This window comes from Saimiri boliviensis, chromosome 13 (genome assembly GCF_048565385.1).
Source record: "Saimiri boliviensis isolate mSaiBol1 chromosome 13, mSaiBol1.pri, whole genome shotgun sequence".
NCBI lineage: Eukaryota > Metazoa > Chordata > Mammalia > Primates > Cebidae > Saimiri > Saimiri boliviensis.
The window spans coordinates 59,848,179-59,867,071 of NC_133461.1; the positions used below are offsets into that span (position 1 = coordinate 59,848,179).

An 18,893-nucleotide genomic window follows, 5' to 3' on the forward strand; every position below is an offset into this window, starting at 1 on the left:
TTTTAAAAGGGAGAATATGCTAATGTATTTCTCGTACAATTCAAATTGTATGAAAAAGTAAAGACTTCCTACAAATCAAGAACACCATCTCAAAGACTCCACTGAATAATGGGTGAAATGTACATATCATTCCCCAAAGAGAAAATACAACTATAAAACCAACAAAGAAAATGTTGTCTCATGATACATGAGTATATGCAAGTTTTTAAAATGTGAAACAATTTCAGCCAATAAATAAACATAGGAACCACCCTGGTAACTGCAGTGAAACCACTATACACAATCATTCTTTATGACCCTGCAAACTGGTTCCTGAATTACAGAAAGTGTGTTACCAGCTGACCTTGCTTACACAAAAACAACCCTGACTAGAAAGCTGCATCTGGACCCGGACGACTAGAAATGTACTCCACAGCTTTGGGCTTTGCTGAGTACATTGCTCTTGTAATTTGGACACATCCCTTGTGTGTCCCTGGAAGCTCTGCTTAGGAAATTGTTACAAGAGATACTAGTTCTTCGGGCATGAAGGTTTTTTTGTTTTTGTTTTTTTAAAGCCATGGTGCCTTCCTGCCCACTTCCTCCCAAAGTAGACCTTGCCTCCTTGCATCTGAGCTCTCTGTTGTCCGGGCTGGCAAAGATCATAGTTCCACATGTGGACTGCCGCGGGAGAGGAAGTCCCAGTGTGCAAGCTAGAGTTCCTCCTACATTCAGTTTTATTGTTTGTTTGAGACAGAGTCTCACTCCATCACCTAGGCTGCAGTGCAGTGGCGTGATCTCGGCTTACTGTAACCTCTGCCTCCCAGGTTCAAGCAATTCTCCCGCCTCAGCCTCCCAAGTTGCTGGGACCACAGGTGCCTGGCTAATTTTTGTCTTTTTAGGAAGAGATGGTGTTTCACAATATTGGCCAGGCTGGTCTTGAACTCCTGACCTCAAGTAATCCACCTGCCTTGGCCTCCCAAAATGCTAGGATTACACGTGTCAGCCACCACGCTTGGCCCCTCCTATGTTTTATTGAGTAGACTAGTGCCAAGCAAGGCCCATGATACTCTTTTGAGTCTGAATGATTAGCCGTGCATACTTATGAACTGTAATGCGATATGTGAGTGGCTAAATTTATAGAAATTGCTACAATAATGGAACAAAGAGGAAGGGGGAGGCCTTCTAGAGATAACTGAGCTGGACCTGGGAAAGGATTTTGTCAGAGAAGCTGAAAGAAGGACATTCCAGGCATCGGAACAACAGCATAAGCACGAAATGTGTGAATATTCACGACCTATTTCCAGGCTGTCCTTGGTTGCTCAGAATCTGGGTACAGGGCTGATTCTCCTGAGAAAGGTGATCACAGAACACCAGAGCTCCCCTGCAGAGGGCCACAGCAATCGCAGAAGGGGAGGAATATGTGGGCTTTTGAAAAGGGCTGGCTTATAGGGAGGGGCCATGCAGATAAGGAAGTGAGTGGAGACAGCAAGACAGAGGGCAGCTGGGATGAGATAGAAAGTGAGGGTTTCAGCTGCTGCCAGAGAAAGAGTTTTTCAAACAGCATTGCCATCTCCTGTGAGGCTAAAACCTAGAATAATTTTCCATATATGTATTTTTGATAGACTGCTGTTTCTTTGAGTTTATCAGATCTAGCAGACACTGGGGCACTTGGTTTCTGGCTTATCTCATGACAATTGTGAAATCCAGACCAAATGCCACACCTATGCTTCCACTTGTCACTGTTGGTCAGCAGGACCTTCATGCTCCAATCTCACCCACCAGTTCCTTACCCAAAACATTTCTGATGACTCACTCAGCTACATACCACATGCTAAGGTACGAACTAGTTGAGAATGCTATATAGAATTTTTTTTTACCCCGAATCCTTCCAAAGTCCTAATAAGACAATTGGTTATGAGCTTCCAGTTCTTTTCCACATCTCTCCCTCAAGACAGCACAGTGGCTTGGAGTCAGTGGCACAGCTGGGCAACACCCAGGGGTATTGTTGAGCCAACCCCACAATTTACATAGCAAGGTCCACGAAATTGCCACTGGAGTGATTCTGGAATAGGTCTATGATTTAGAATACAGATTTGGCTTAAAACAAAAACAATGTGAGAGTCTTTAGAGATTACTAATTATATAAAGGTCTAGATTCTTACTAAGTTGGTCATGAGTAGTGAATAGGAATGATCACCTTGCCTTCTCATACTTTATGCCATTTTATTTTAAATCTTTCTTATCAACAAATGGTTACGGTAACATTCAACAGTAAATATGTGTCCCGCTTATCATTTTGGCTCAGATGGAGGAGATGAAAAATTGATCTTCCTCTTCTCCACATTCTATTTCCCTTGAATCAAATATTAAAAATTTATCTACCTCTTACCTTGCACTTCAATAGTACATTACATTCACCAGTCACTTCCCAGCTCAAATATTCAGCAAAGTGAGGACCTATAAAATTTTAACGACATTAGTAATTACTCTATTAATCACAAGTGTAAAATCAAAGCTCACACTTAAGTCCTAAGGTGATTTAGGTCTGAAGCCTAAATTTTTAAATTTTGGATTTAGCTTTTAAATATTTTAATGTCTACATATTGACCATAGATGTTTTCAATTATGTTAATTTACTAGGCATTATTAACATAATAATATTTATTTTAATTTGTTATGGAAATAACCTTGGAACATTTTGTATAAAAAATTAAAAATTTTCTCACTGCCTATTTTTACCTTGTTTCCTGATCCATTCTTGCCGCTGGAATTCAGCTTCTTTCTGGAGCTTTTTGAAAACTACAAATTGAAAAATAAGGAAGTGTGAAATTGAGTTGGGTGTTATAATTGCACATGTCAGCCACTGTGCTAAGTGATTTATATTCATTATTGTAACATTCATACGTTGTGACAACCCTGCTCCTTTTTTATCTTTATAGATGAAGAAATAGGCTTAGGAAGGTTCAATAAATTGTCCAAGGTCATAAAGCTAGGAAATAGTGAAATATTATTAGATGGTGCAAATACAGATATCTGGCCAGCCTTTCCATTGCCTTCCTAACTGCCACATTTTAAATCTGGGTGGTAGTAAGTGAACAGCTGACTTACTACAATCTAGTTACAATGTATCATTAGTAGATTCGGCATGCACTTCTTTTGCAGATTTTTCTTCTCAATTTTAGTAATTTACAGTAAGTACACATGGTAAAACAGTATCATGGTTTGTTTCTGAGACACATACAGTCTTTGTTGTATTGCAATTTCCCTCACTGGAGAATTTCAGCAATAAACATTTGTTTATATATGAAAATATTTAAATGCAGTCTTGCCTGTGGGCTAGGGATATATTTGGTGTTCTTTTAAATTAACTTTCATTTGTATGAAATAAAATACCATACAAAGTATTAACTGTGGTTTGATCTCGGCTCACTGCAACCTCCACCTCCTGGGTCAAGTGATTTTCATGCCTCAGCCTCCCAAGTAGCTGGGATTACAGGTGCATGCCACCACACCCGGCTAATTTTTGTATTTTTAGTAGAGACAGGGTTTCACCATGTTGGCCAGGCTGGTCTTGAACTCCTGACCTCAGGTGATCTACCCACCTTGACCTCCATAAGTGCTGGGATTACAGGGATGATCCACTGTGCCCAGCTGAAAATTGTATTTTGAACATTAGAATTCAATTAAGCAACAATTCCTACTACCTTTCACAAAACAACTTTTGTGCCATAGAGTATTTGGATTGAAGGGAGTATCAAAGCCTGCTGGTTAATGTTTCATGGAATTCTTACCATCTCCAATGAGAACAACAGTAGAATGGTTAGTTGCTTTTCCATCTTGAAGCTGGAAAGAGTACGTTCCCTCATCCTCATCCCGTAGCTGTTCCATGAACATTTCAATGATGCCAGTGTTTCGGTCAATATGCATTTTATATTTCTTCAGTGTGAAAAGAAAATGACAGAGAAATCAGTGAGGCAGATATTTTACTTCGATGACAATAAGCTTGATGAAATAAAAATAAACCTCAAAGAATAATAATTTTATGCTAGGCACAGTGGTTCATGCCTATAATCCCAGTACTTTGGGAGGCCAAGGTGGGAGGATTGCTTAAAGCCAGAAGTTTGAGACCAGCCTGGGCAACAATGCAAGATCTTGCCTCTATAAAAATACAAAAATCAGCTGCGCATGGTGGTGTGTGCCTATAATCCCAGCTACTCAGGAGGCTGAGGTGGGAGGATCTCTTGAATCCAGGAGGTCAAGGCTACCGGGAGTCATGATTGTCCCACTGCAGTCCAGCCTGGGCAACAGAAGGAGACCATGTCTAAAAATAAGAAATAAAAATTAAAAATTAGAATAACAATTTAAATAAAATTTCTTCATAATAGAGAAAGTTCTTCATTTTCTTATACCCAGGAAAAGGGAAATGTTATGTGGAGTTTTTGACTTAGACCAGAATAGGTTACTAAAAAGTCTGAGATTTCGTTTCTTTTTTCTTTTTCTTTTTCTTTTTTTTTTATTTTTTAGACGGAGTCTCGCTTTGTCACCAGGCTGAAGTACAGTGACGTTATCTCGGCTCACTGCAATCTCTGCCTCCTGGGTTGAAGCAATTCTCTGCCTCAGCCTCCTGAGTAGCTGGGATTACAGGAGTATGCCACAATGCTAAGCTAATTTTTGTATTTTTTAGTAGAGATGTGATTTCACTATGTTGGCCAGGACAGTCTTGATCTCTTGACCTCGTGATTCACCTGCCTTGGCCTCCCAAAGTGCTGGGATTAACGCATGAACCACCACACCCCGCACCTAGCCTCATTTCTTAAATCTAAATAAAGTTTTGTTACCTCAAGTCACAAAATGTCAAAAATTGTCTTGAGACTCTCACATTACCTTCTAGATGTCTGTACGTACGTATGTTGAGACAGATTCTGGCTCTGTCACCCAGGCTGGAGTGCAGTGGTGCAATCTTGGCTCACTGCTACCTCTGCCTCCCAGGTTCAAGTGATTCTGCTGCCTCAGCCTCTGAGTAGCTGGGACCACAGGCATGTGCCACCACACCCGGCTACTTTTTGTACACTTAGTAGAGGTGCAGTTTTATTATGATGGCCAGGCTGGTCTTGAAGTCCTAAACTCAAGTGATGTGCCCACTGCAGCTTTCCAAAGTGCTGGGATTACAGGCATAAGCCACTGCTCCTGGCCTGCATTATTTTTAATTAGTAGAATAATGTAAAATCATGGGCAGCAGAGGCAGGTATCTTGCTCATTCATTGCTATTTCATTGACATCTTGCACATGCATGGAATATAATAGGCAATTAAATATCTGCTGAACTAATACATGAATAAAAATGCTTCTAAATCTATTTACTCTTTTTTTTCTCTCTTTTTAGAGACAGGGTCTCTGTTGCTTAGGCTGGAGGGCAGTGGTGCAATCATAGCTCACTGCAGCCTCGATCTCCTGGACTCAAGCCATCCTCCTGCCTTAGGCTCTTGAGGCTAGGACTATGGGCACACACCAGCATGCCTCACTAACTGTTAAAAATTTTTTGTAGAGATGAGGTTTTGCTATGTTGCCCAAGCTGGTCTCAAACTCTGAGCCTCAAGCAATTCCCCTGCCTCAGCCTCCCAAAATGCCGGGATTACTGGTGTGAGCCACCACGCCTGGCCCTATTTGCTTTTTCTGAATGGAAATAGCCCTATTAGACTATACTTACCATATCACATTTTAGACAACCTTTTTTTTCCCCAGACTGTAAAGACAAATTTTAGTCCCTGGGCATGCAAGCACAAATTTCATAATAGATTTGAACTGGTTAACGTTTGCTATAAGATATCACAGAATGAAGGCTCAGGTCTGGGCTGAACTCTGATGCAATTCATGCTCCCAAGCCTCCCCTGCAGGAAGTCAGTCTCCAACTGAGACCACATTTTTGCTTAGCATCTCCCTTATCCTCTCCCACTCCCCTGCAATATATCACTTGAGTGAGAAACTACTTCAGACTCTCCTAAGAAATATGATTTAAGAGAGCAGGCAACACGTGTGCTTGAACACATGAAGGGGAGTACGTCTATATGCACGCATGCATGAATGTTCACTCAGCAGCTGTGGGGTGATGAGTGAGGCCAACAACACTTTTCCTTCCTCTCCCCTGGCCAGGTGGTGAGGGAACACTTTGAAAGTGGAGAGGAGACAGGTCGCAGTAGACACAGGAGTCAGGAGTGACTTGCACCGGCCCCACCCCAAGTCACTCTATGCATTGGAAAGGACCATACTGCATGCTCTCCAAATATTCATGGTACTCGTTTCCCTCTCACTAACAAGTCCTCAAATGTTTTAAAAATACATCTCAGTGAAAAGAGAAAGGGTTGCTAATAATGGCCATAAACCACACCTCCTCTGCCCTTTCAGTTTCCCGTTTACACCCATGATAGCACAGGTGATGGTCGGAGCCCATGAACCCCAGTTCTTTAGTACTACTGGGCACTGGCCTGATCTTGACTTGACTGATGTCAGTGGGGAGGACAAACAAAGCATAGATGTTATAACTCTATCTATAATACCATGTTTATGTTAAAAGGAAAGCAAAGAAGCCAGGCACGGTGGCTCATGCCTGTAATCCCAGCACTTTGGGAGGCTGAGGTGGGAGGATCACCTGAGGTCGGGAGTTCGAGCCCAGCCTGACCAACATGGAGAAACCCAAACTCTACTAAAAAATACAAGATTCACCGGGCGTGGTGGCACATGCCTATAATTCCAGCTACTTGGGAGGCTGAGGCAGGAGAATTGCTTGAATCAGGGAAGCAGAGGTTGTGGTGAACCAAGATCATGCCATTGCACTACAGCCTGGGTAACAAGAGTGAAACTCTGTTTAAAAAAAAAAAAGGAAACGAAAGAATATATATATAATTACCTCTGTAAATATGATACAAACAGGCATACACACAGAGAAGCATAGAAAAAGTCCAAGAACGTATATACCAATATGTACATCAAAGATCCATAAGAAGTGTTACAGCTCTTTTAGAATTTGTCTAGCAGGCTTTTGGTTTTTGCCAGAAAACCTCCCCCAACACCAAAAGAAAAAAAAAAGCTGTAAGAATGTGTGATTAGTCCTTTCTGAATCTTTAATGCTTTTTACAAAGCATTAAAGGATGTATTGTGGTTTTTTGTTTTGCTTTGTTTTTGAGACAGAGTCTCGCTCTGTCGCCCAGGCTGGAGTGTAGTGGCGCGATCTTGGCTCACTGCAACCTCCACTTCCTGGCTTCAAGCAATTCTTGTGCCTCAACCTCCTGAGTAGCTGGGATTACAGGTGTGTGCCACCCTGCCCGGCTAGGATGTATTATGTTTTTCACCAGAAAAGCAATGAAAGGTATTTTTATTGCATTTTTCAGAGCCATTGGGACAAGAGGCCTGTTCTTCATACAATGAATCAGGTCTGTGCTGGGGTTTCCAGGGTGAGTATGATGTGAACTCAGGCGAGGGTGTGGGCTCCTCTGCCTCCCAGGAGACCCACTCTGTTCTGGTGGGTGATCATAAATCTTGGTTTTCCTGAGACCATTTTGGTTTATGACTGCTTCTGACTGCTGTCCTTTCATTCTCAAATCGTCCCAGTTTGCATAATATGATATAGTCAATCTGTATTTTCCTTTCACAGTTTTCACTTGTGAGAAGGATTTCAACTCTCCCACTCCACCACCCAGCGGTTTTTATAACAACATATCCACATCCACATAAGGCTTCCTCAGTGTATTCTACAATGATACGTTAAAAAGTCTAAACAGTGTAAAACCTACCGGGCCTTCAAAAATTTCCTTCTCGTTAAATATGTAGTTGACTTTGGCATTGGCAGATAGCTTCTCAGCCTGCATCCAAAACCGGACCTGGCCTTTCTCCAAAATTTCAACTGCCAACTCTGATTTAACTGGGACAGCTATGAAAAGTAAAAATAAACACAGTAATTATATTGGTAACCAATTATATTGATACAGATTTTCCAACAAGTGAAAAAAATAAACCAGGCAATGGAAATGACAATGTAGCACCTGCTTCCTGCAAAGCCCAGAGGCAGTGAGTGGTGCAGGGAAAGGCATAGATTAAAGACAGAGGGACTCAGCTCTGATGCTGGGACTGTCACTTAGAGCAAGTCGTTCATCCTCTTTAATCGTAGTTGTTTGAACTCTAAAAACGAGGAAGATGAACGTACCTCTGGGGGCGTAGGGGCACTTCCAGCCAACATCTGTAACTTTCTACTGTGGCATTTGGTTGGTGTTTTTTCTTTTTTTTTTTAACTATAAGATCTCGCTCTATTGCCTAATCTGGTATATAATGACACGATCTCAGCTCACTGCAACCTCTGCCTCCTGGGTTCAGGCGATCCTCTCACCTCAGCCTCCTGAGTAGCTGGGACAACAGTCACGCACCACCACACCTGGCTAATTTTTTTTTTTTTTTAGTCAGGGTCTCACTATGTTGTCCAGGCTGTTCTTGAACTCCTAGCCTCATGTGATCCTCCCTCCCTGGCCTCCCAAAGTGTTGGGATTACAAGTGTGAGCCACTTCACCTGGCTGGCATGTGTTGTATTTTAAATTAGAAGCTTTCTAACTTATGTCAAATGTAAATTAATATTTCTTTGTGTTTATTTTAAAACTACCCTTTTCAAGTTTCAAGGGATACTTTTCTTTGCATGATTCCATATTCACTACCAAGTTCAGTGTGATAAATTCATTACAATGCAGGACTGAGAGGGGGCTCAGCTGTCATCTAGTGAGGGGGTTTCATGGTAGAGAGAAGGTGGGCTTTGGAGTCCCACCAAGATCTGGACCAGTTATTCTCCTCCTTCAAACCTTACATCCCGGCCGGGCGCGGTGGCTCAAGCCTGTAATCCCAGCACTTTGGGAGGCCGAGGCGGGTGGATCACGAGGTCAAGAGATCGAGACCATCCTGGTCAACATGGTGAAACCCCGTCTCTACTAAAGGTGCAAAAAATTAGCTGGGCATGGTGGCGCGTGCCTGTAATCCCAGCTACTCAGGAGGCTGAGGCAGGAGAATTGCCTGAACCCAGGAGGCGGAGGTTGCGGTGAGCCGAGATTGCGCCATTGCACTCCAGCCTGGGTAACAAGAGCGAAACTCCGTCTCAAAAAAAAACCCAAAAAACCTTACATCCCTCACCTGCTAACATGAATGTGCTATAAAGAGTAAATATAAAGCTGGGCGTGGTGGCTCATGCCTGTAATCCTAGCACTTTGGGAGGCCAAGGTGGGTGGATCACTTGAGGTCAGGAGTTTGCGACCAGCCCGGACAACATGGCAAAACTCCATCTCTACTAAAATTACAAAAATTATCCAGGCATGGCGGTGGGCGCCTATATCCCAGCTACTCAGGAGGCTGAGGCAGGAGAATTGCTTGAACCTGGGAGGTGGAGGTTGAAACAACTAGGATTCAAAGGGGATGAACCACTTGCTCTTCTGTATTCCTCTTGGTCCTGGTGTCCATACGTTGGTTTTCCAGTGTGAGCAGGAGATCTGAGTGGACCCCAGGGCAGCAGGGGCAGAGGCTAAGCTTCTCCCTTCCAAGACACTCATGCTGCTACAGTAAGTCTTGAGGAGAGTGGAAAGAACAACTTCTAGAAACATCTGGAAAGAGACTTCATTCTAGGAAACCTAATGTGTAAGTGAGGAGGTTACCTAAGGGGCCCAGAGTGGTGAGGGAGGAGGAGGAACAGGCCTTCCCAGAAGCCTCCAGCTCCTTACTGTTTACTGTCCTCCCTGAGTCCTGAGAACAGCGGCTGAGGAATGCTGGCCGCCTTGAATGGCCACAGGGAGCATGGAGCAAACGTGGCCGTGCATACACAGAGACAGCCTGTGTCGTGGTCAGGGGAGCAGGCTCCAGAGGCAGAGAACCTGGGTTTAACCAGCTGTATGCAAATGATCTAGTTACTTAACCTCTCTGGACCTCATGTTCTTCCCCTCTAAAATCAAATCGCCACAATACCAACCCTTTTACGGTCATTGTGGAATTCAAATAATATATCCTATTTAAATACCCTGTAAAGAGCCTGGCATATAATAATGCTCTATTAATGTTGGCTGTTAATATTTTGGTATCTCTTTCCTCCTCTAGTTGCTTCTACAACACCCTACAAACACCAAAAAAAATTTTTTTTTGAGATGGGAGTCTCACTCTGTTGCCCAGGCTGGAGTGCAGCAGCACGATCTCAGCTCACTGCAACCTCTACCTCCCTGGTTCAAGCGATTCTCCTACCTCAGCCTCCAGAGTAACTGGGATTACAGGCACCTGCCACCATACCTGGTTAATTTTTACAATCAGCAATTTTAGAATATGATATGTGGACAACTAAGAGGACACACCAATATATCTATATTTATGTATATGTGCTTGTACATGTCTGCACACAAATAGCGCATGTGTACAAGACAGGTCACAACTGGTGTCTGCAAATGAAGGGCTATCATGCAGCACACTGACAATACCGGAGTGTACCCTCCCCCCACCCCCAAAATACCTTCAATTCTTGGTGTACGGACATATATTCAAATAAGCTGTCTTTCCACGCTGTAATTTAGTACCAATACTGGCAAGATAGACTAAGTCACTTTCTATTTTTAGCTTTGTGCATTTTTATTTTTTCCATTTACTCAGCTGTAAATGGCCTTAGGCTCTGTTCTCTGGCAGTTAATGTACCTCAGCAAAATATGTTATCTGTAGGTTTAAGGGACATGTTTAGTGGTTTTCAAAATATTTTTGAAAACAGCTTAAAATAGGAGAATTTACTGTGCCAAAAGATGAAGGAATCCCATGTTCTTTATTACATTCTCTACGAAATAAGACAGCTTAAAACCTTACAAAATCGGAAGAAAATGACTTCATTAACATGCCAGCATTTACAAAGAGGAAGTGGGTATGAATCAAGAAATTACATGTGCTACTTTGATCCTATCACCAGACCTCTGAAAATCATGTTGTGACCTCATTGGTCTTATAGTGGTAGGGGAAAGAGAAGAACTGGAGCTTTAGTAATGAAAAATGCTGCTTCCATGGGTTAACAAAAACACCTGTGCATTGGGGGCTTTGATTCTTGTGTGTAAGAGTTTGTTATTTTGTTATTTTTATTTTTATTTTTTTGTGACAGATTCTGACTCTATCACCCAGGCTGAAGTGCAGTGGCATGATCACAGTTCACTGCAGCCTTCAGCTCCTGGGCTCAAGTGATCCTCCCACCTCAGCCTCCCAAGGAGCTGGGAATACAGGCACATGCTGCTACACAGGACTAATTTTTCTATTTTTGTAGAGATAGGGTTTTGCCATGTTGCCCAGGCTGGTCTTGAACTCCTGGGCTCAAGTGATCCTCCCACGTTCAAGTGATCCTCCCACGTTGGCCTCCCTAAATGCTGGGATTACAGGCATGAGCCACTTTGCCTGGCCACATGTCAGAGTTTTACTCACATTCTGAGGTTCTCCCTCTGTGCCTCCCAAAATGCAACACTGGGTCTCTAATAAAAGGATACCTAAGTTTGCTGTTACCCTCTCTCCTAGCACCAATAATCAGAGTTCTTGGGCTTATGCAAGATAAAATATCTCAGTATAAATGATACTGACATCAGGCAATGCCTACTGCCTGGATGAATTCTCTTTTCAAGGCCATATGAACACTGAACTCCAGGGAGGCCTGGACACCTTGAGGTCCACAGTGACAGCCCATCTTTTCTCATCTCCACCCTTTAAGTTGAATGTAAATGTTGTTTAGACCAGTTGTCTAGACACTTAATCAATGTTTATCATCTGACTAGATTAGTAGGTGCTGCTGTTTCTCTCCATTTCTGTCAATGTTTGAGAGCAGAAGGTACAACCATCCTATGCAGCTTGGAGACTTCTGTTCTGGGCAGCAGGTTCGAGGGTCACTGGTCTGTTTCAATTAATGTTTATATTTTTCCTGAATAGTTTATGGATCAATCAATCCCACAGTTGTTATCTCTGAAGCATTTCTTTTCCTTTTTTTTTTTTTTTTTGAGATGGAGTCTTGCTTTGTCGCCCAGGCTGGAGTACAGTGGCGTGATCTTGGCTCACTGCAATCTCCACCTCCCAGGTTCAAGCAATTCTCCTTCCTCAGCCTCCCAAGTAGCTGGGATTACAGGCACATGCCACCACATCCAGTGAATTTTTGTATTTTTAGTAGAGATGGGGTTTCACCATGTTGGTCAGGCTGGTCTTGAACTCCTGATCTCGTGATCCACCCACCTCAGCCTTCCAAAGTGCTGGGATTACAGGTGTGAGCCACTGTGCCCTACCCTCTGACAGCATTTTTATATAGTAGGTGCTATAAACTATTGTGATAGCCATTCCTGGAAAAGAAACCACAACACAGAGAAATAAAAGTGAGCTGCCCAGGTGCACAGAGTGAGTCAAAGAGAGTCCAGGCCAAACACTTTGTGATACACTTCAGTACTTTCTGCAAACTTTTTCAAAATTAACATTTAAAACCTCACTCATGATATTACTTTTCCAGTTTCACAGTAAATAGGCATACAGATGAGAAACGACTTGCCTAATGCCACATGGCGGCATGGAGGGTTCTTCTCTAGAATTTAGAAGTCTGCGCCCTACAGTCACGTCTCAGGGGCACTCCACTCTGCTACTTTGCTGAACAAAGTTGGGTTTGTTTTTAGAGATAGGGTCTTGCTCTGTTGCCCAGGGTGGGGTGCAGTAGCACAATCATGGTGTACTGCAGCCTCGAACTCCTGGGCTCAAGCGATCCTCCCACTTCGGCCTCCCAGAGTACTGGGATTACAGGTGCAAACCACTGTGCCCAGCCCAAAGCTGGTTTTGAGAACGTTACAGCTGAGGCCAGTATCACCAGCACGCAGCCTCATTATCAAACAAGTCACTCCCTGCAGATATAGGAGAAGGTCAGCAATTGGTTCTAGAGCAGTGTGTGAGTCACAACCTCCACTGGGAATTTACTAAAAGTGAAGGATACTCTTCCTAGAAAAATGCACATATACAAATATACAAAGATTGTCCACAGTCTGGAATAGGGATATAGTTTTTTGGATTCCTGAAATTCCTTTATTAGTGAAGGATTTATATTTTAAGTATTAAAATTTCTGATTTAATAGAATAAGTGTATCTGATCACTTTCTACTTTTTTTTCACCAAACTCCAGGGTGTAACTTTCCCGATGCTTCACTACCTTGCCCAGTGGGTACTAATGCAAGAGATCCTATCTGGCCAGTGGAACCTTCCGAGAGTTGTTTCTGACTTCCTTCTCTTCTCTTAGTGTCATGTGGTGTTTAATCTTTTATGTAGAAAGTGCTTTATTGAAGGGTTGAAGATAGTTCAGAGGGATTCTTTTTCTGACCAAGGTATGTTTACCCTATTTTCCAGGAGTTTAAAATTGTAAGCACTGTCTTCATATTGTCTTTATTTAGAGATGTAATTCTTCTTTTAAGTGCTAATCTTACTTAGGAAAAGATTAATTTGGCTAAAGACATATAAATGTATATATCCAGAAAATATATATGCGATTCCAACATATGTAGGCAAAAAGTGAAGAACTTAATTACTCAGATGTTACACCTGTGTAGCCGCACACTTCACCATGTAATGGAGCATGGGATATTATTTTCTATGTTAGTATCCTTGATAACTCTGGGGACCAATGGCAAGGAAAAGGCATCACTTCTAGAAAGCACATCTGTAGCTACTGATCTGTGTTCCATTATATGTTCTCAAGTCTCTCTCTTAATCCCATCAGAGCTGTTATCTGATCTATTCTAGACATTGCTGCCTAGTAAGACTGCTAAAATCTGTGAATGTATTATGGATACTTACTTGGGAACTTGTGTTCATGGCTGAGAGCAAGTAACCGTTTCAATTCTGTAGGGGGAAAAAGAAGACAATTAAAACCTTAAACTACTAAAATAAAAGTCACTTAAGAATAATTGAGAAATTAAAGCAACATTCGATGTGTGAATGCACTGATTTTAAACTTACCCTCCTCATCTATTAAGTAGCTTGATGCTATCCCATCAGTGTCTGTTACATCGCAAGAGTAAAGACCCAAGTCATCCGTCCCAAGGTCTTTGAAGGTCATTTTCGTCCTTTGGAACAAAATATTTTTCTTAGAAATGAGGCTGTGTGGGATCTGTGGGCCTGTGTTTCCCCTGACTCTGGCCATTTTTCAGATGCTATTCCTTTCATTTGGATGCTTCCTCTCATCTTGCTGAGCTGTAGCCTATGTGTTCTTGGTGTTTCAAATTAAATGCTATTTCCTCTGGGAGGACTTTTCTTACCTCCTTCCAGGGGGTGATGGTGACAGGGAGTGGAACTGATATGCATCCCACATGCTCAAGTTATATTGTTTATCAGTGCACATCCTACACAAAAATATCCAGTGATCAGCCCCTGCGGGGAGCCTGACACTTCCTTCCCCAAGGACAAAACTTGCTATCGGTAACTCTGGGTGCCTCTTCTATGCCTATCTCCTGCTCTTCCCTTTTCTGAACTTATTATAAGCATCTGTATTCTCCCTACTGTATAATCCCTGTGCTTTCAGAGACAGGAACTGCTTTGTTTACTCCGGTATCCCCAGCACCCAGTACCTTGTCTGGCACATAATACACGTAATAAGTAAATGAATGGCTCAGTGGGTGAGTTCATTGTGTTTTCTAACTTTGGCAAGCTATATTGCTAGGCGGTGTCTAAGATCAACCAAATATTGACATGTTAAGTATACCAAAAAAAAACTTTATTGTTTAACTATCTTTTCTTGGGCCAAATGTGTTTTGTTTCAAGAAATTTACAGCATAGTGGTTGAAAAACATCCTTTAATTATATTCGGTATTTCCTTGTCATTCTACAACAAAATTGCTAGTTTTCTCTTTTATTTTTGAGATATACTGGGCTTCGTTTTAATAGAAAAGAGTACTTAGAAATACTGTGCTTTATCAAATTTGCCTTAGTATATTAATCCAATGTGATTGACACTATGAAAATATAAAGCTTGATAAGTTTTTACTGTAAAGCAAAGTAAAAAGAACACTCAAAATCTTGGAGCTCAACAGAAATGATAGATCATACAATTCCTCCATTCTCCCCACCCTCATTTTATAGAAAAAAGAATCCGAGGTTTATGGAAATTAAATAGCTGCCCAAGGTTATGTAGCCAGCTCCTGTTAGAGCTGGGCCTAGAGCTCATTGATCTTGTGCTTCTGTATAGAGCTTTTTCCCTATGTACTATTGTGTCACTCATGAGTGCTGGTGAAAAAAGCAGAAGAGATTATCCTCAATCCATTTAATTTACCATGACTTGAGCCAGCAAGTTCTACCTAGCCCCCTATAAGTATCCTCATCATTAATATTTCAAAATTTCATAAATAATGAGAATCATCTTTAAAGCTGATCTTCATGTCAATCAAATGTTTCTAACAACATAAATGAGACAATAAATAAGAAAGCACTTTAAATGGAATAATGTAAAAAGTACTTTCTAAGGGTTATTACTATTGTTTTATTTTATTAGAGATGGGGTCTCACTATGTTGCCCAGATTGGTCTTAAATACCTAGCTCAAGTGATCCTTCTGCCTCAGTTTCCCAAGTTGCTAGGATCTCAGGTGTGAGCCAATGAGCCAGTCGAGGATGATTACTTTTAAGGTTTAAGTTGGTTATTATTTTCTACAATACCAGATATAAAATACATATGACTTCATCCTCTTATTCCAAGCAACTTAAGTGGAATCAAAAAGCTTATCTCATTCTGTAGTGAAAAGGAAACCCATATTGTGATGGACATAGTCCTTACTTGTTGCCCTTGCTTTCGACTTCTAACCGTGGAGAGTCTTCAGTGGATACATAATCTTTGGACCAGGTGAACTCGGACTTTGGGGTCATCTGATCACATTCAAAGTTCAATGAAATGACTCCGTCATCATCCACATGTACAACAACCTCTTTGGTTCCTATAAGATAAAAAAGAAGGCACTGATACTTCATGGAGGAAAGCAACCAAGTAAGAATTTGTTACTTTGAGATCCTTCACTTTAGCCCTAAAGTAGAGCCCTGAGCCCAGGTCAGGGAAAAGCTTCACTGCTCACGTGGGTGGACAGTCCTACTCTACCATTCAACTTTTATGCCATGACACGAAATTAGATGAATGCATCACATTTCTTAGGTAGAGTCAACACCATGGACAGTACTGTTTGTGATGTGACTGATGGTACGGTTATGGGAGTGGATTGATTGCAATAACGAGACAGGGTAGCTTTGGGAAAAGGGAAAATCAATGTCTTATCAGGCCCTAATTCATGACTTTTGCTTCAATAATATCCACATGCAATCAGTCATCAGGAAAGCGTAGATAGCAGTGAAGAACCCAAAGGGAAATGGAATGGGAGAAAGTAGAGAGACTAAGAATTGCCTATATTCACATATTCAAAGTCTGTAAGTCATTTAAGAGTGGAGAAACATATAGATGCCTGCTCTGTGGATCACATAACCATAAATCAATTTAAAGATGTCCCTCTAGATTAGAGTGACAGCAACTGAGAAATGACTATTATTGAACTGCATGGAAATTTAAATGGAAATAAGTTTCAAGAGATTCAGCTCTTTCAAGAAGATTGGTTTTAGATTTAAAAAATTCAGTTAGTGTTTTGAGTTATTCTATTTTTGAGAGTTATGATAAATTGCACCTGCACCTAATAGAGAATTCAAGGAAAATTTGTAGAGCATATGAAACATTCACATCTATGCCTAAATTCAGTTGAAAGGAGTAAAATGCTCTACTCAAATTTATACTCATTCAATTGCCAGTCTAAACTTGGTTTGTTTCAGTAGATTAGGAAAAATATATTTAAACATATATTATATTTAATCACAGAAAGTACAGCTGTGTTTTTTAAAAAGCATAAAAACCTTCCAAAGGAATTGAATGTTTTCTCTCTAGAGTGTATCATAAGAGGCCAACATCCTGGCCTACAGTCCAATAAAACTTGTTAGTGGAAAAAAAATTACAAACGTTCTCCCAAGGGAAGGCCAAGAGGAAACCAGTGCCCAAATGGCGCCTGGCAGGGTCATCTGGGCTCCTGAGCCTGACAGTTGATCTAACTTGTGTCCCTACAGATGGCAGCGTGTGCTTCAACTAGAAACTTCCGAAAAGTAATTGTTAGCACATGCAAAGCTTAGAGAAGACTGGTTCTAGAAAACTTTTTAAAATTCCTTTTTCTTCAACAATGGGCTATTTTCATATTTGGTTACATAGATAAACTGAAATAACAATCAATTAAAGGCTTAATTATTCCTTAAGTGAATTGTCCACCATATGTTACTTTTAAAGGGCTACATGTATTCCATTGTAAGTTGCAGACCATATTTTATTTCTATTCCTGATAACACATGACTAATCCTCACATTCTATTTTCGTGTAATATATGTTGAACAAATGCTCTTATTAAAACTTAAGGAAAGGCTAACAGTAAAGAGTGTTGTGGTTACACCATATTATACAGTTTGTGTGACTGAGTCACAGAAAGACTATAAACAGAAATTTTTGTCTATCTGTATTGTTGCAAAGAGAAAAGAAGTGAGGTAATCTTGCTTTTTGCATATTATCTATTTTGGAAGCATGACAGATTGCTCATATCAATCATTCATTGTTATATCTGCAATTCCTTTTTAAAAGGAAGTGAATCATCCATATGCTTGCTGTTTATTACATTAGATGTATGACAAGCTCACAACAAAAATATTAAGAATCTTGATTATGTTAAAATAAAATATTTGACTTTTCTGAAAACAATATCACCACAAAACTGAAAGAATATGGACAATTTAATCAGCTTTGCATTCTCTCAATGCTATAGATAACTTTTGTACTGTAACACCTCACCCATTTGGAACATTGCCCAAAACTACGAAACAAGACAAATAAGCTCTAATACCAGTTCTGATGTGACAAAGCCCACACACTAGTGTGCTGCACACTCGCTGGAGAATTACAGAGACTTGGGATTTTTTTCTGAGGCAAGGTCTCACTCTGTCATGCAGGTTGGAGTACAGTGGCAAGATCTTGGCTCACTGTGGCCTTGGCCTCCCAGGTGATCTTCCCACCTCTGCCTCCCGAGTAGGTAGGATCACAGGTGTATGGCACTGCACCCAGCCAATTTTTTGCATTTTTTGTAGAGACAAGGTTTCATCATTTTTACTGGCTGGTCTCGAACTCCTGAGCTCAAGTAATCCACCCACCTTGGCCTCCCAAATTTCTGCAATTACAGACATGAGCCACTGTGCCCAGCTTTGGAGCCTTTTTTACTTTGCTTGAAACAATTCTCACAAGCCTAGTTGGTTTAAAAAAAGTTTCCCTCAGTAGATTAAAAAAAGAGAGGGAGGTAGGCTGGACATGGTGGCTCATGCCTGTAATCCCAGCACTTTGGGAGGCCGAGGCAGGTGGATCACAAGGTCAGGAGTTTGAAACCAGCCTGATCAACTTGGTGAGACCAAAAATTAGCTGGGTGTGGTGGTGTATGCCTGTAATCCCAGCTACTCAGGAGGCTGAGGCAGGAGAATTACAAACCTGGGAGGCGGAGGTTGCGGTGAGCCGAGATCACATCATTGCACTCCAGCCTGGGCAACAGAGGGAGACTCCATCTCAAAAAAAAAAAAAAAAAAAAAAAAAAAAAAAAAAAAAAAGGAAGTAAGAAGCTACCATGAGCAGGAGCATTAAGAATAAAGAAAATGACATCAAGAGAAGAGGGAGAAAAACTAAAAAGTAGCCTCACAAACATTATTTACTATAGAAGCAGATAGCTTCTCACCCTATAACAACACTTGAGGATTGTTATAGGGAGGATCACTTGAGGCCAGGAGTTCGGAACCAGCCTGGCCAACAAGGTGAAACCCTGTCTCT

The 18,893-nt window shown here is 41.3% G+C and overlaps 1 protein-coding gene and 1 non-coding gene across 4 annotated transcripts in view; one reads left to right on the forward strand and one right to left on the reverse strand.

The window, feature by feature from the left end:
• The window catches only part of MYOM1 (myomesin 1), a 194,559-nt gene that overhangs the window by 20,414 nt on the left and 155,252 nt on the right, over positions 1-18,893 (reverse strand). For all 3 annotated transcript variants that reach the window (XM_074383712.1, XM_003924808.4, XM_003924809.3), the window contains 7 exons: positions 15,792-15,948; positions 13,984-14,090; positions 13,822-13,866; positions 7,767-7,903; positions 3,771-3,915; positions 2,719-2,778; positions 2,369-2,436 (listed from right to left, as the gene is read on the reverse strand). In XM_074383712.1, coding sequence (XP_074239813.1) covers positions 2,369-2,436; positions 2,719-2,778; positions 3,771-3,915; positions 7,767-7,903; positions 13,822-13,866; positions 13,984-14,090; positions 15,792-15,948 — 719 coding nt within the window. The remainder of the gene's footprint in view (positions 1-2,368; positions 2,437-2,718; positions 2,779-3,770; positions 3,916-7,766; positions 7,904-13,821; positions 13,867-13,983; positions 14,091-15,791; positions 15,949-18,893) is intronic.
• Positions 6,978-7,038, forward strand: LOC120361724 (U7 small nuclear RNA). Its single transcript, XR_005577859.1, has one exon. It is a non-coding gene; the product is annotated as a U7 small nuclear RNA (small nuclear RNA).